A 14,077-nucleotide genomic window follows, 5' to 3' on the forward strand; every position below is an offset into this window, starting at 1 on the left:
ACAATATAGAATTTATTTTGTTTCAAATGCTAATTCTTCAACACCATTGAAATGTTCCAAATATCTGTTAGCTGAAAAGCAGCATTGGTCAATCGCAAAAAACTGTGCTCTTGATTTGTTAGAACTTGGGTCCCTTTGCGGGGCACTGCTGTGTTACTGCAGAAATGAAATAGAACTTCATAGCAACATTTAAAGATGGAAATATAAAGTACTGAAATGTATGCACAGAAAATTGTTTTCGCAGATGTTATTAAAAAAGTGCAAAAAAACCTCTCAGTGCTCAGTATGTTAACCAAATGTACAAAAATAGTCATTTCATACAGTGCAGCCAAGAAATTGCTATTGGTACTTACCAGCGAGTGCCACACTTAACATGGTTATATGATATTTCATTACCCATTATAGAAACATAGAAAACCACAGCACAAAACAGGCCCTTCGGCCCCACACGTTGTGCTGAACACATCCCCACCCTTTAGGCCTACCTATAACCCTCCATCCTATTAAGTCCCATGTACTCATACAGGAGTCTCTTAAAAGACCCTATTGAGTTTGCCTCCACCAGCACTGACGGCAGCCGATTCCACTCGCCCACCACCCTCTGAGTGAAAAACTTCCCCCTAACATTTCCCCTGTACCTACCCCCCAGCACCTTAAACCTGTGTCCTCTCGTAGAAGCCATTTCCACCCTGGGAAAAAGCCTCTGAGAGTCCACCCGATCTATGCCTCTCAACATCTTATATACCTCTATTAGGTATTATCTTAGTATTAACCCATTTCAATCAGACAGGTTAACATTTGAGTTAAAATATTGAATCCCATACAGCAGTGTTAAGTGCTTCTTCACAAACAATACCAACACTAATTTCTGAGCTGATTTTATATTTTAGTTCTGTTTAAAATATATGTTTATGTCTTTCACCAGTAGAAAATAAAAGGGCAGGTCAGTAAAACTCAAATGGAACAAGGAAAGAAAAGTGCTTTGCCTTATAGAATGTGAAAGTGCACTGGAGGGGAACTCCGCAATAGCGACATCACCGTCTCGATCCATGAGTTAGAGCTGGGGCAAGACTTACAGAAGGACTCCAAGTCGATTTACTCTGCAAACCGCAAAGCAGAATCTGTTTAGACAGTGCACTGCAGTGGACAGTCCCGCAGACACGGTTTACATAAAGAAATACAAAAAACAGAATTCATGGCCGAAATTGCAGTCACTGTTCTCAATAAAGAAAAGGATGATTGCCCCAGGCAAATGTAGTACGGAAAGAAGAATGACACATGAGACATTGATTATTTCTGCAGAAAATTGCAGTAGGGTTGTTTAGACCAGGTAAAGACCAATCCAACTCATTCACGTCAGTTTAGTCTTCAGGCTTGACTAACAAGTGAATTACTTTGCCATGTCCATTCTGAGTGGGATAGTTGTTCCACTATACGCAGCGCATCTAGAATACCCTACTGCCACCTGCTTATTAGCAACAACATTAACCTTTCTCTACTGATGTCCTTTATACTTTTAACAGGAGACAATCCAGCATGAAGTACAAAAGCTGCCAGGATAGCACGGGGAAAAATAGAACAACAAAGGACGGCACAGTGGCACAGTGGTCAGCACTGCTGCCTCACAGCACCAGGGACTAGGGTTCGATTCCTGGCTTGGGTCACTGTCTATGCAGGGTCTGCACGTTCTCCCCGTGTCTGCGTGGGTTTCCTCCGGGTGTTCCGGTTTCCTCCCAAAAGTCCGAAAGACTTGCTGGTTAGGTGCATTGGCTGTGATAAAAATTCTCCCTCAATGTACACGAACAGGTGCCGGCATGTGGTGTTTAGGAGATTTTCACAGTGACTTCATTGCAGTGTTAATGTAAGCCTACCTGTGACACTAATAAATAAACTTCAAACTTTATGAGAATCGCCAGTCGAAAGAAACAGAACAAAAACTTTCCATGCAGGTTTATAAAATGTTGGAATCAAAAATGTTTGAGCGGCCATCATTATTTTTGTAGCAGGCAACCACAACAGTGAAAAAGAAGCAACGGACCTCACCATAGAATCCCTACAGTGCAGAAGGAGGCCATTCAGCCCATCGAGTCTGCACCGACCACAATCCCACCCAGGCCCGATCCCCATAACCCGATGCATTTACCCGAGCTAGTCCCCCTGACACTACGGGGCAATTTAGCATGGCCAATCTGCCTAATCCAAATATCTTTGGACTGTGGGAGAAAACCACAGCACCCGGAGGAAACCCACGCAGACATGGGGAGAATGTGCAAACTCCACACAGGCAGTGACCCAAGTCGGGAATTGAACCCACGTCCCTGGCACTGTGAGGTAGCAGTGCTACCATGCCACCACTGACACCAGAGCCAGCTTCTTGGACTCTTCAGAAATTAATGTGCAACTTTCAACCATGTTCTCCTCATGCTGTACCCAACATTGACGAGGTGTTGCAACTGACAACAATTGCAATATCATTTTTCTTAAATGTTGTTATTTATTTGTTAAAGGATGCATTGTTAAAAGTTTTAAATTTAGTAAAAGATTCACAGCGGCTGATAAGGTGAAGTGGTAAATTTATATTCTGTTGCATCAGAGATTTGATGCAATTTGGTGTTTTCAATTATTTTGACGATAGAGTGCAGCACCTCCTTTCCACCTACAGTAATCAGGAAGAGTGTAGGCTTTGACCTACTTATACTCTGGGCTTTCCGAGCACAGGACTTTTTGTGGTGAATTCTTGCCCTTATCAGAATTAAGAAAGATTTTGTTTTGTTCGCTGGAAACCACAGTTTTAATTTTTCAACGTGTGTTGCAGTGCCGTAAACAGTGAGATTGCAACCAGTAATCTATATCTGCTATTACCTGCTTGTTAAAATGAATCAACACTTTCATTTTTTTTGGTAAGTGTGTACATTGAGGATGTTACACTTTATTAGTCTAACATTCCTTCAGCTAATAATAATGCCAGATCCGCACTGATTTGTCATACATAAAAGGGGATGCACAGTAGTTAACATTGCTGCCTCACAGCACCAGGGGCCCAAGCTCCATTCTGGCCTTAGGATCATAGAATCCTACAGTGCAGAAGGAGGGCCATACTGCCCATTGGGTCTGCACCAACTACAATCCCACCAAGACCTATCCCCATAATCTTTACCTTAGCTAGTGCCCCTGACGCTAAGGGGCAATTTAAGCATGGCCAATCCACCTAACCCGAACATCTTTGGACTATGGGAGGAAACCAGAGCACCCGGAGGAAAACCACGCAGACACGGGGAGAATGTGCAAACTTCACACAGACAGTGACCCAAGCCGGGAATCGAACCCAGGTCCCTGGTGCTGTAAGGCAGCAGTGCTAAACACTGTGCTACCATGCTGCCCGTGACTTGGGTGACTGTGTGGAGTTTGCACGTTCCCATCCTTTGAAGGGTCATCCAGACTCACAACATTGGCTCTATTCTCTCTCCACAGATGCTGTCAGACCTGCTGAGATTTTCCAGCATTTCTGTATTTGTTTCAGATTCCAGCATCCGCAGTATTTTGCCTTTATCACCAAGGTGCAGACTTTTATTAAACTAGTCTGGTGTAAAAGGAGAACAAGATTCTGCAGTGTGGTGACACCTGCCTACAGGTTTTTAATTACTACTTTTATAAATAAAGAGGTTTATTTTTCTAATGCATTTTATTTCTCACCGACCACTTTTATGGTTTATGTTTTCAGGCCTGAATTCAGAGACGAGGGACAAAATTCTTAACAATTTCAAAATGAATCACCGGTTGGGAACATTTCAGGAACTTGCGGGTAGCACGCCCAGTGGCGCATTTTTTGGGGAGGCGGCCTCTTAATTGTCCGCTGTCATGTCTTCCACCAAGCTGAGGACAGCAGATGTGTCCCTGTTGTTGTAAGCCTAATCAGAGAGCCTGCTGCCTTGGGAGGAGGGCAGCCACACTGGCAGAGGTGGGTGATGCCAATCTAAGAGGGGGATTGTAAAGATACCGCCACATTGAGGAACCCTCCGAAGATGTCTCAATTTTCTTACAATACACTGTGGCTAAAGCTGTGGCCCGCTAATCCCGGCAGCTCTGCTGGGAGTGTTGGAGGATCCCTCAGGCCTCCACAGGCAACCATCAGCAAACTGCCTCTAGGCATCTGCCGGGCTTTGGCCTCAGCTGAGGCCCTGCCCACTACCAGGAAGAAGGCGACACTCTCTCCAGTCAATGCACAATTGGGCACTTACAGATTCAAACTGGCTACGCACCAGTCCTTTCCATCCGGTATCTGGCAAGATCAGGAGTGGGGGGGGGGCGGTGGGGTGAAAAATCAATGGCTCACCAACCTGACACCCTTCAGTCTGACCTTTCCCCTGGTCAAAGCTGCCTTGGTAAAATTCCACCTCGCTAATTAACAGGGGAGATTCCATCTTGACAGTTCCAGTTTGACTCGAACACAAGTTCCGTGGAATTTTATCCGTGGATGGCTCCACCCAATATTCCAGCTATTCTCGGTGGTTGTAGGGATCACCATTGCTTTCAGCCAATTGGACGTGGTGTCTTTTATATTTCAAATGCTCAAGGGATGAACAAATGGACAAGCTTCAATGGGTAAAAGTCTCCCTCATGTACTTGGTAGTTCTATTTCAGTCAGTTTTGAGGTTTGAGAAACGCCAGCAGCCTCCAGAGAATAGAAGGAACGTTAATGTTCCTTCCAGAGATGTTTATTGCTAAAGCAAGTCTGTTTTCAAATGAACATTACCACTTTGTGCATGACTAATTTACCTATTACTTATAGTTCCATGAATATGTAGGGTGTTTTCTGTATTCTGCTGTCTGTCTTAATCCAAGCTCCGCACATAGTTAGAAGGGAAGAAACCTGTGACTCCATTGATAATGCCTTCATACCAGCCATTCTCATTCTTGGTGATGACATAGATGATTTCTCCTTCTTGAAAGGTCAAATCGTCATCACTCTGTTTATTGTAGGCATACTGTGCAACAACTGAGGAGAAAGAATACAAAGATACAAACATTGGCAAACTCAAAGCAGAGATACCGAGACACTGATCAAAATTAACATGAAACAAAAGTATCCGAACAAGGATATCTCCGCAGAAAACATTAATGAAGGTATCACTGTATCTTTGCCGTTTCTTGCATGAAACTGATCTTCATTCCTCAACAACTCTTCTACACCAGAGAAAGTTACTTTATTGGCTGTTCCCACACAAAGAAAGCTACATTACTGGCTGTTCCACACCAGAGAAAGGTATGTTATTGGCTTGTTTGCATCAGAGAGAAGTATGTTATTAGCTGTTCTACACCAGAGAGAAGGTACATTATTGGGTGTTCTGCTCCAGAGAGAGGTAAGTTATTATCTGTTTTGCACCAGAGAGAGATGTGTTATTGGCTGTTCCACACCAGAGACAGGTATGTTATTGGCTGTTCCACACCAAAGGTACGGTATTGGCACATGTTGCAGGTCAGCCATGCATACAAGGAAGTTGTGAGGTAGGGTTTTGAGACTAAATTCAATCTTTTAACAGTGATTCAGACAAAGTAAGGAATAAAGTCTGGAATAGCAAATGGGAAAAGATAAGCCGAATGGGAAGGTATTTTATGGAAACATTTGTTGGGAGACTGTTGATTACAGAACAGTACATCTTAAATAAGTCATTGTAGTCTTTTGTAGGTTCATTGTAAGTCTTTATTAACTACTGAAACGTGCAGTTAAGGACACAGGCTAGGAACTTTCTCCATTCTTAGCTCTTTACCTGTCTCTGATCAACACCACACTGACCCCTGGGTCTGGGTCATATGCCTTCTTACATCACTGTGTTAGCCATACTGTACTTAGTCCCATGTTAATCCTGTGTGTGCCAGACCCTTATACTACCCCTCACCACAAGTCTCTATCCTATATATTTGGAGTTATACTAGTTTACTTCATGTCTTATTGGTCTCATACATTTACACTGATGTTATTACATTATTGCTATTACTGTGTGAGCAGTATTACAACTTTATCACTGTAACATTATCACTACCCTATCACCCTGCTCTAGTTTTTGAGTTTAAAGGTTAAGGCAGTCCGGAGGTCTGATACCCCTTCTCTGTCTCGTTCATCGTTCTGTCAGAGGAATGGTCGGTTCTTCCTGTTGGCTTGGAGATTAGACTGGCATCTGGGTATAATTTCATTCTATTCTTCCACTGAGTGGCACAGGATCATTTGGGCTGTCGCATTGATTGGTGGTTGCTGCCACTCGAGCTCATCTTGTGGCATAGACCCATGTTGTGCTTGTCTGCTTGTCGCTTCTTTCTCTTCCGCTATTACCATGTGGGACATCTCAATATCCTCTGTGGCTGAGAAAAGGCATTCCTGTAGTGAGAAGAAGGTTTAGTGTACGCTCACCTCCGCATTTTATTGTCGGTGATGCAGCTTCCAGCACCTCATGCGGTTGTGGCATGCTAGCTGGAAGTTGCAGTATATACACAGGAGTTGTGTTGTCTGACCATTGAGGGTTTTCTGGGATTTGCAATGAGAATGGACAAACCTGCTCTGCAACAAGAGAAAGGAGTTCAGAGCTGAAGTCCTAGTCAGAGTAGCCTTTAGTGTTTGAGTATTCGGGACCATGCAGTTCTGTTTGGTTAACGACAGTGATTGTCTTGACATCATCTGCAGAGATCCAGGGCTACGCAGGCATCCCTGCTTGGGAGAGAGGAAGGCTGGTTACGGATGGTGTACATCAGCTCAAAGATCAGTTTGCCACCAGTGGTTCCAGGATCATGCTAATGACTGGAAGTCAGAATCTTCTGGGTCCATAATGTGGAGTGTCCATTGTTTGGAGTCAGAGGTCTTTCCACTCTGGTTCCTCGTTTGATCGGAGCATCACACTGGCATCTGAATCTAATTAAAAAGTTGTTGATGGACATTGACAAATATGTCCGTTCCAAAATGATCTTTGACCTCATCTGAAAATCATGGCCGTGCGTCTTCAGGCTTTGCAGCCTCAACCACGTGCATTTCAGGGATTTTGATTCGCGCAGTTTACCAGAGTTTCCAATCCGGTTACAGTGGAAGCATTAAGCCAGGACACTGATCTCTCCTATGGGGGTGTTTTACTCCTCAGCGCTGGCAAGGTCACTCTGCTGGACAGTTTGCGAATAGCTTTCCCTGACTTCGATTGTCCCTGTGTATTTTGGCCTGACAGGGTGGATTGAGGGTTGGCTTAGAAACCCTACAGTGCAGAAAGAGGCTATTCAGCCCATCGAGTCTGCACCAACAGCAATCCCCACCAGGCTTTATCCCCGTAACCCAACGTATTTACCCCACTAATCCCCCTAACCCGGGACACTAAGGGGCGATTTAGCATGACCAATCAACTTAACCCGCACATCTTTGGACTATGGGAGGAAACCGGATCACCCGGAGGAAACCCACGCAGACTCGGGAAGAATGTGCAAACTCCACGTAGACAGTGACCCAAGCCAGGAATCAAACCCAGGTCTCTGGCACTGTGAGGCAGCAGTGCTAACTACTGTGCCACCGTGCCAACTCGCTTCTGCACTATGTTTTATTCTCTCCCCTTAACATTGTCCTGTGCTGCTCACGGAATTCTTTTTATTATTTGTTCATGGGATGTGGGCATTGCTTGCTATGCCATTATTTATTACCCATCCCTAATTGCCCTTCAGAAGTTGGTGAACCATTGCAACTCAAATGATGGAGGTCCATTCACAGTGCTATTGGAAGGGTTTGTAGGATTTTGATCCAGTTTTAACAGTCTAACTGTCTGGATTGCCTACTCCAGGATTAGATCTTCCTTAAGTTGTTGTAGGTCAGAGTGCTTATTATCTCTCACTCCCAGAAATATTCTGTCTCTGATGAGTTCAGACTGTAAGTTTCCATATTCACAAACTTCTGCCATTCAGTAGAGGTCATTTATGAAGAAACCAGTTGGTTCTCCTGGCAATTGAACTCTCCTATTGAACTTAGCTCTCTCTTGAGTATTTTATTACCTCTTAAGCCAAAATAAATGTCAAAAGATTTTAGTACCTCCTCAGATTTGGCAGAGGATTCATTAATTCTGTTTATTACAATGACATCATCTACAACTGGGCCTATTGCATAAAGCAGCGTGTTCACCTGCTCTTCTTCTAACATTTTATTTAAACTTGAAGCCATGCTGTATTTTAAGAATCTTATCCTCCAAAGATCCCGATTTCCTGATTGGCCTGGGTGGAATGGTGATCCATGTTAAAATTTTTGAATGTGTCTGTGCAGCTTTAAGAGCTTACAACTTTCAAGATGGCGTCGCTGTTGAGTCCGAGGCAAAAAGATGTCCCGCATTTGCCAATTCTGGTGGGCTCTGCAAAATGGCGACGGTGTGCTTCTTGAAGAAAATTTTTTATCAATGGCTGCCTGTCTTGCCCTTAAAAGGACAATCATCACACTAACTGAGCCAGCTGCCTCGCAACTTCTTTTGTTTAGTGGTTTGCTTTGCCGATAAACAAGGCATTTGAATTAAAATTATCCTTGCCATTTTCAGAGCTGGACAGTCACCACATTTCCAGGAGATTTCATATCTGTTCCTTATGAGCTAGGAGGTCAAATGTTAAGGTTTCAATCTGGAGATTGGGTTTTAGCAACGGGATGCTTTCAAATGGCGCTTCTGATACTGAACTAGTGAAAGGGTCCTCAGGACTAGCTGCAGCCTAGAAATTTAAAAGATTTAGCTCACCCTTGCAGCTTCTATTGTCTCTGCACTCTGAAGCTGGACTTCTCAGGAGGTCGAGTGGAGTATTTTGCTGCAGCAGAGATCTCGGACTTCAACTTCCATGCCTTTTTTCTGGAGCATTTTCTGGTGAATATTTACCCTACACCCTCAGCTTCTTTTGCGAGTTTCTTTCAGGTCAGAATCTTTGTTGAGGTTTTCTTAGTCTTCCAGCATTTCAGCTTGTTTCGGCATTTTGGCAAGGTTAAGGGTTTTTGGTCCCTGCTCCCATGTTGGTTACAGAAAAGTATATCTTAAAGAAGTCTTCAGTTGGTTAACTCCAAGTCCTTGTTAACTACTAGAACTATTTACCCATCTACAATAAAGACTACAGGCCAGGAGCTATCTCCATGCTTAGGCCTTTACCAGTCTCTACTCCACTTGACTCAAGAACAGCTTCTTCCCTGCTGCCGTCAAACTATTGAATGGACCTACCTTGCATTAAGTTGATCTTTCTCTACATCCTAGCTATGACTGTAACACTACATTCTCTCGTTTCCTTGTCTATGAACGGTATGCTTTGTCTATATAGCGCACAAGAAACAATACTTTTCATTGTATGGTAATACATGTGACAACAATAAATCAAATCAATTCAAATCAAATCACACTACACAGTCTTGCCTTCTTACATCACTGCGTAGATAGTACTATACTCATGCCCACTTTAACCCTGCATGTCCCAAACCCTATGCTACAAGATTCTAATTTGGCGTAAATGTTGACAAATACCAAAGAAGAATAGATAGTATAAGGGAACAAGGATATGGAGAGAGAAAAGAATAAATAAATAGAAAAGTAAGCTGAGAGAAAAAAAGAGCTAGTGGGTTTGAAAGAGATGGCCCAGCAAATCACTTTGCAAGTTTACTCTAAAATATACTCTATGGACCTACTCACAGTAGCAAAACTCTCCTTACTCAGTTGTGTCTCTCAAGCCAATATTTTTTAAAGTGTTCTTCCCAATCCTCATTAGTGTAATTTTTAAAAGTTTTTTAAAAGTTTATTTATTAGTCACAAGTGGGCTTACGTTAACACTGCAATGAAGTTACTGTGAAAATCCCCTAGTTGCCACACTCCAGCACCTATTCAGGTACACTGAGGGAGAATTTAGCATGGCCAATGCACCTAACCAGCACGTCTTTTGGACTGTGAGAGGAAACGTCAGCACCCGGAGGAAACCCACGCAGACACAGGGAGAACGTGCAGATTCCACACAGAAAGTGACCCAAGCCAGGAATCGAATGCGGGTCCCTGGTGCTGTGAGACAGCAGTGCTAACCACTGTGCCACCATGCCATGCCTGATGTGAGCTGAAAGTGTGGAACAACTAAAATTGAAGTTGATGGAAATAAATTACATCACTGCATAAAGTCCAAATCTGCCCCATTTTCAAAGGCATACGTTCGGTTCAACTCCTGTAAAAGGAGTATCGATATTTACAAGAAAGGAAATGAATTCCATAAGAACCCCAAACAGAAGTCCTACCTTTTTCAATGTAGTTAGCTGGTATCCACTGAGGCTCATCTAGGTAGTCTATCGGAGGTGGCGGTGGTGGTGACAACTCATCAAGATCCAGCATAAAGTCAGGAGGAGGAGGCGGTGGTGGACAATCAGTGACTTAAAGAGAAAGACAAGCTTAAAATCAGAACAGTGGAGTAACATTAGCGTCTCAAAAGGAATGTATTACAGCAATTAAACCAAATCAAAGATTATTACACAAGCAAGTCTGTGGATAGATTCTAAGCATCAACATTAGAATTGTATCCCTATGCTATTAAACATACCAATGGCAATTTTAACTTTATTGCGATTTGGTGGTATTGAATTTGTCCTGTCCAATTTTCCTTTCCTTTGATGTGATGTACAATGGGAAGCTGATTCAATATCACCTGTTCTACACTCATCTAAAGGTTAACTCCCTCACCCTCTTCACTCTCCTATTTGTACCACTTTAGACATCCTGAGTTCAGTAAAGTAATAAAATTTCATTTCAAAATAGTTAGATGCATTCCAGAGTCATAGTGTAATTAATGAGCAATATAAAGCTCCAGGAGTCAGCTATAAAGGAACAGTGCTTTATTGCACAAAATAAAGTGACACAAAACCTCAAGCCTGTGGTGAACACAAACAGTTCCCAACCAGGACAATACATCAATGGACCCACTCAAGGGCCTGCTTTGTACAGGACTCGGTATACGAGCTCCAGCTGATACTTAATTACCAATTTACAAGGAGTTTGTATTCAACGCATCCTACAGGGAGGTCAATCAGTAATTCCTCATGCAAAGAGCAAATCTGTGCACTTGAACTAAGTGCAGCAAGGTGACACACTGTTTAGCACTGCTGCCTCACAGCGCCAGGGACCCAGGTTCAACTCCAACCTCGGGTGACTGTCTGTGTGGAGTTTGCACATTCTCCCTGTGTTTGCTTGGGTTTCTTCCAGGTGCTCTGGTTTCCTCCCATAATCCAAAGATGTGCGAGTTAGGTTGATTGGCCAGGGTAAATTGCCCTTGGTGTCAGGGGATTAGCAGGGTAAATATGTGGGGTTACAGGGATAGAGCCTGGGTGGGATTGTTGTCAGTGCAGGTTCGATGGGCCAAATGGCCTTCTTCTACACTGTAGGATACTATGATTCTATGATTAAAGTTCTGCAGCTACTCACATTCTGCCTCAGAGCCATTGGCGGGCAAGTGTGTTAGCATCTGTAGGTATGTTTGGTGATATAATGGCAGGCGCGGCCTATCCAGCCAATGGCAGCTGATCTTCCAGCATGCCTTTGTTTTTGTTTCTTCCACTTTGTGAAAATGTTTGAAAAAGGAACCCCACATTTAGCAAAAAAATGGCTCTTGTCAAAAAAGTGATGCATCTTTCAGAGCGTTTTCCCCCAAAAGTGATAATGTTGCTACTCTTCAACATCCAGTTGGAATTTATGTCTCAATCTCAGAAAAGGACTACAGAGCAATGTTCCCACATTTACACATGTTTCGCACCAGTTAAGAAGCTCTTGCATTTCCTACCTCGCATTAAGTTGATCTTTCTCTACACCCTAGCTATGACTGTAACACTACATTCTGCATTTTCTCATTTCCTTCTCTATGAACAGGATGCTTTGTCTGTATAGTGCGCAAGAAACAATACTTTTCACTGTATACTAATACATGTGACAGTAGTAAATCAAATCAAATCAAATTCGTTGGCAGAGCTATCATTGCTTCCAAGGAATGGAGAGTGGGAAGTAGAAGGACAATTATAAGCTGAATCTGGCGATAAGTGACCTGTTTCCCCAGGCTAGTTTGGGAGCAACTTATGGTGTAACACTTGACTGTCACTGTCACCATTCCAATTGCGAAGTTCCTGTTTTCCTTGTGGCCGATGACACAGCTTTGCTGACTGAGATCCTGAGAAGGCTTGGTGTCTGGAAGTTAGCAAGTGCCATTCTTACACCTAAAGTCATGCTTTTTGGTGTGGTTATTTGGCCTTTGATAATAGGACAGTTTTATTCACGTGTGAGTATGTGTGAGTTCGTATGTCATATAAACTAGAGAAATGTGCAGATTGAGCATTTCACAACGGCAACAAGAAAAAAGTGCAATTTTACGTGTGGAGTTTGCACCTTCTCCTCGTGTCTGCTTGGGTTTCCTCTGGGTGCTCCGGTTTCCTCCCACATTCTAAAGATGTGCAGGTTAGGTGGATTGACTATAGTAAATTGCCCCTTAGTGTCCCAAAATGCAGGGATTAGTGGATTAAATAGGTCAGGTTACAGGGATAGGGCCTGGGTACGATGCTCTATTGGAGAGTTGTTGCAGACTCAATGGGCCAGATAACCTCTTTCTGTACTGTAGGAATTCTAAGAAAAAATATAACTAAATTCCAAAGGGCCAGATTTTGCAATTGTTTGCACACTGTGAATCTAATGCATTTGCGTAAATTAATTTGAACAGATCTGTTATGCATTGCCATCTAAACATTAAAGTATATTCTTTAACTTTTTGAGTTTTATTCCCAATAGTTTTGCACTCGGCAAATATAGAGAAATTGCCCTAAATCACCAAAGTACATAGTAAAAAAATCAAAACACTCTTCGAGATTTGCCTCCTCATGGAAGAAAAATAAACCAACCTTAAAAAATATAATCATAGAATCATAAAGTGAAGAAGGAGGCCATTCAGCCCATTGGGTCTGCACCGACCACAATCCTACCCAGGTCCTATCCCCATAATCTCACATATTTACCCACTAATCCCCCTGAAAACTAAGGGGCAATTTAGCATGGCCAATCCACCTAACCCGCACATCTTTGGATATACTGTGAAGATAAAACTGTGGGTCACTCAGTCTTTTCACCTCTAGCACCTGGGTACAAATTCGGTTTTACCACTCGGCTGAATAATTCTTTCTCAGCTGGCTGAGATTTTTTTTTAGTCTCAACCGGCAACTAGTGGACCAGGAATGGTGACATTTCAATGAGTTTGTTCATGTACTAGTAATTAAATATAAAAGCCCAGCACTGTTACAGAATAAAATCCACTTTTAATTCACATTGGTGTAGCATGGTGGCACATTGGTTAGCACTACTGCCTCACAGCGCCAGGGACCTGAGTTCAATTCCTGGCTTGGGTTACTGTCTGCGCTGAGTTTGCACATTCTGCCCCGTGTCTGCATGGGTTTCCTCCGGGTGCTCCCATTTCCTCCCACAGTCCGAAAGACGTGCTGGTTAAGTGCATTGGCCATGCTAAATTCTCCCTCAGTGTACCCGAACAGGCACCAGAGTGTGGCGGCTAGGGGATTTTCACAGTAACTTCATTGCAGTGTTAATGTAAGCCTACTTGTGACATTAATAAATAAACTTTATACAACTTTTTTTTACATTGATAAAATTACTCTTCTAACTTAACAAACATGCGAATCAAATGATATCTCCGTACGTATAAGCAGGCAAGTGCAGAAGATAGAAACTTACTGCTCTCCTGAAAGCGGGCAACAAAGCCAGTCAGGGGGATCTGTGGAATAAACTGCAATAAAGGGGGAAGGATAGGTGCTGGGGAGCAGGCTAAGGAAGTGGTGAAGAGACACAGAAGCTTTTGTAAGTCATAAGCGCAAATGAATAAGATTGTAAATTGCTCAAAGTGGAATTCTGAAATTCACGTAGATGAAGCAAGCTTACTTGAGAGCGGAGAGGAGAGTGACACACCATTTACCAGTGATTGGAGGAAAGCAGAAGAGCTCGCAGAGTGCCTGCACCTGAGGCTTGCTGAAGAGGTAGCACTATGGCCATATCGTGGGCCCTGCCACATAAAATGGTACTGACAG

The 14,077-nt window shown here is 43.1% G+C and overlaps 1 protein-coding gene across 1 annotated transcript in view; it reads right to left on the reverse strand.

The window, feature by feature from the left end:
• LOC144500657 (abl interactor 1-like) overlaps positions 1 to 14,077 on the reverse strand; it is a 41,604-nt gene continuing 27,527 nt past the window's right edge. Inside the window, exons 8-9 of the mRNA XM_078223946.1 lie at positions 10,253 to 10,384; positions 1 to 4,996 (exon numbers count right to left, since the gene is read on the reverse strand). Of these exons, the coding sequence (XP_078080072.1) occupies positions 4,833 to 4,996; positions 10,253 to 10,384 (296 nt within the window). The 3' untranslated portion in view covers positions 1 to 4,832. The remainder of the gene's footprint in view (positions 4,997 to 10,252; positions 10,385 to 14,077) is intronic.

This window comes from Mustelus asterias, chromosome 11, assembly GCF_964213995.1.
Source record: "Mustelus asterias chromosome 11, sMusAst1.hap1.1, whole genome shotgun sequence".
Taxonomy (NCBI): domain Eukaryota; kingdom Metazoa; phylum Chordata; class Chondrichthyes; order Carcharhiniformes; family Triakidae; genus Mustelus; species Mustelus asterias.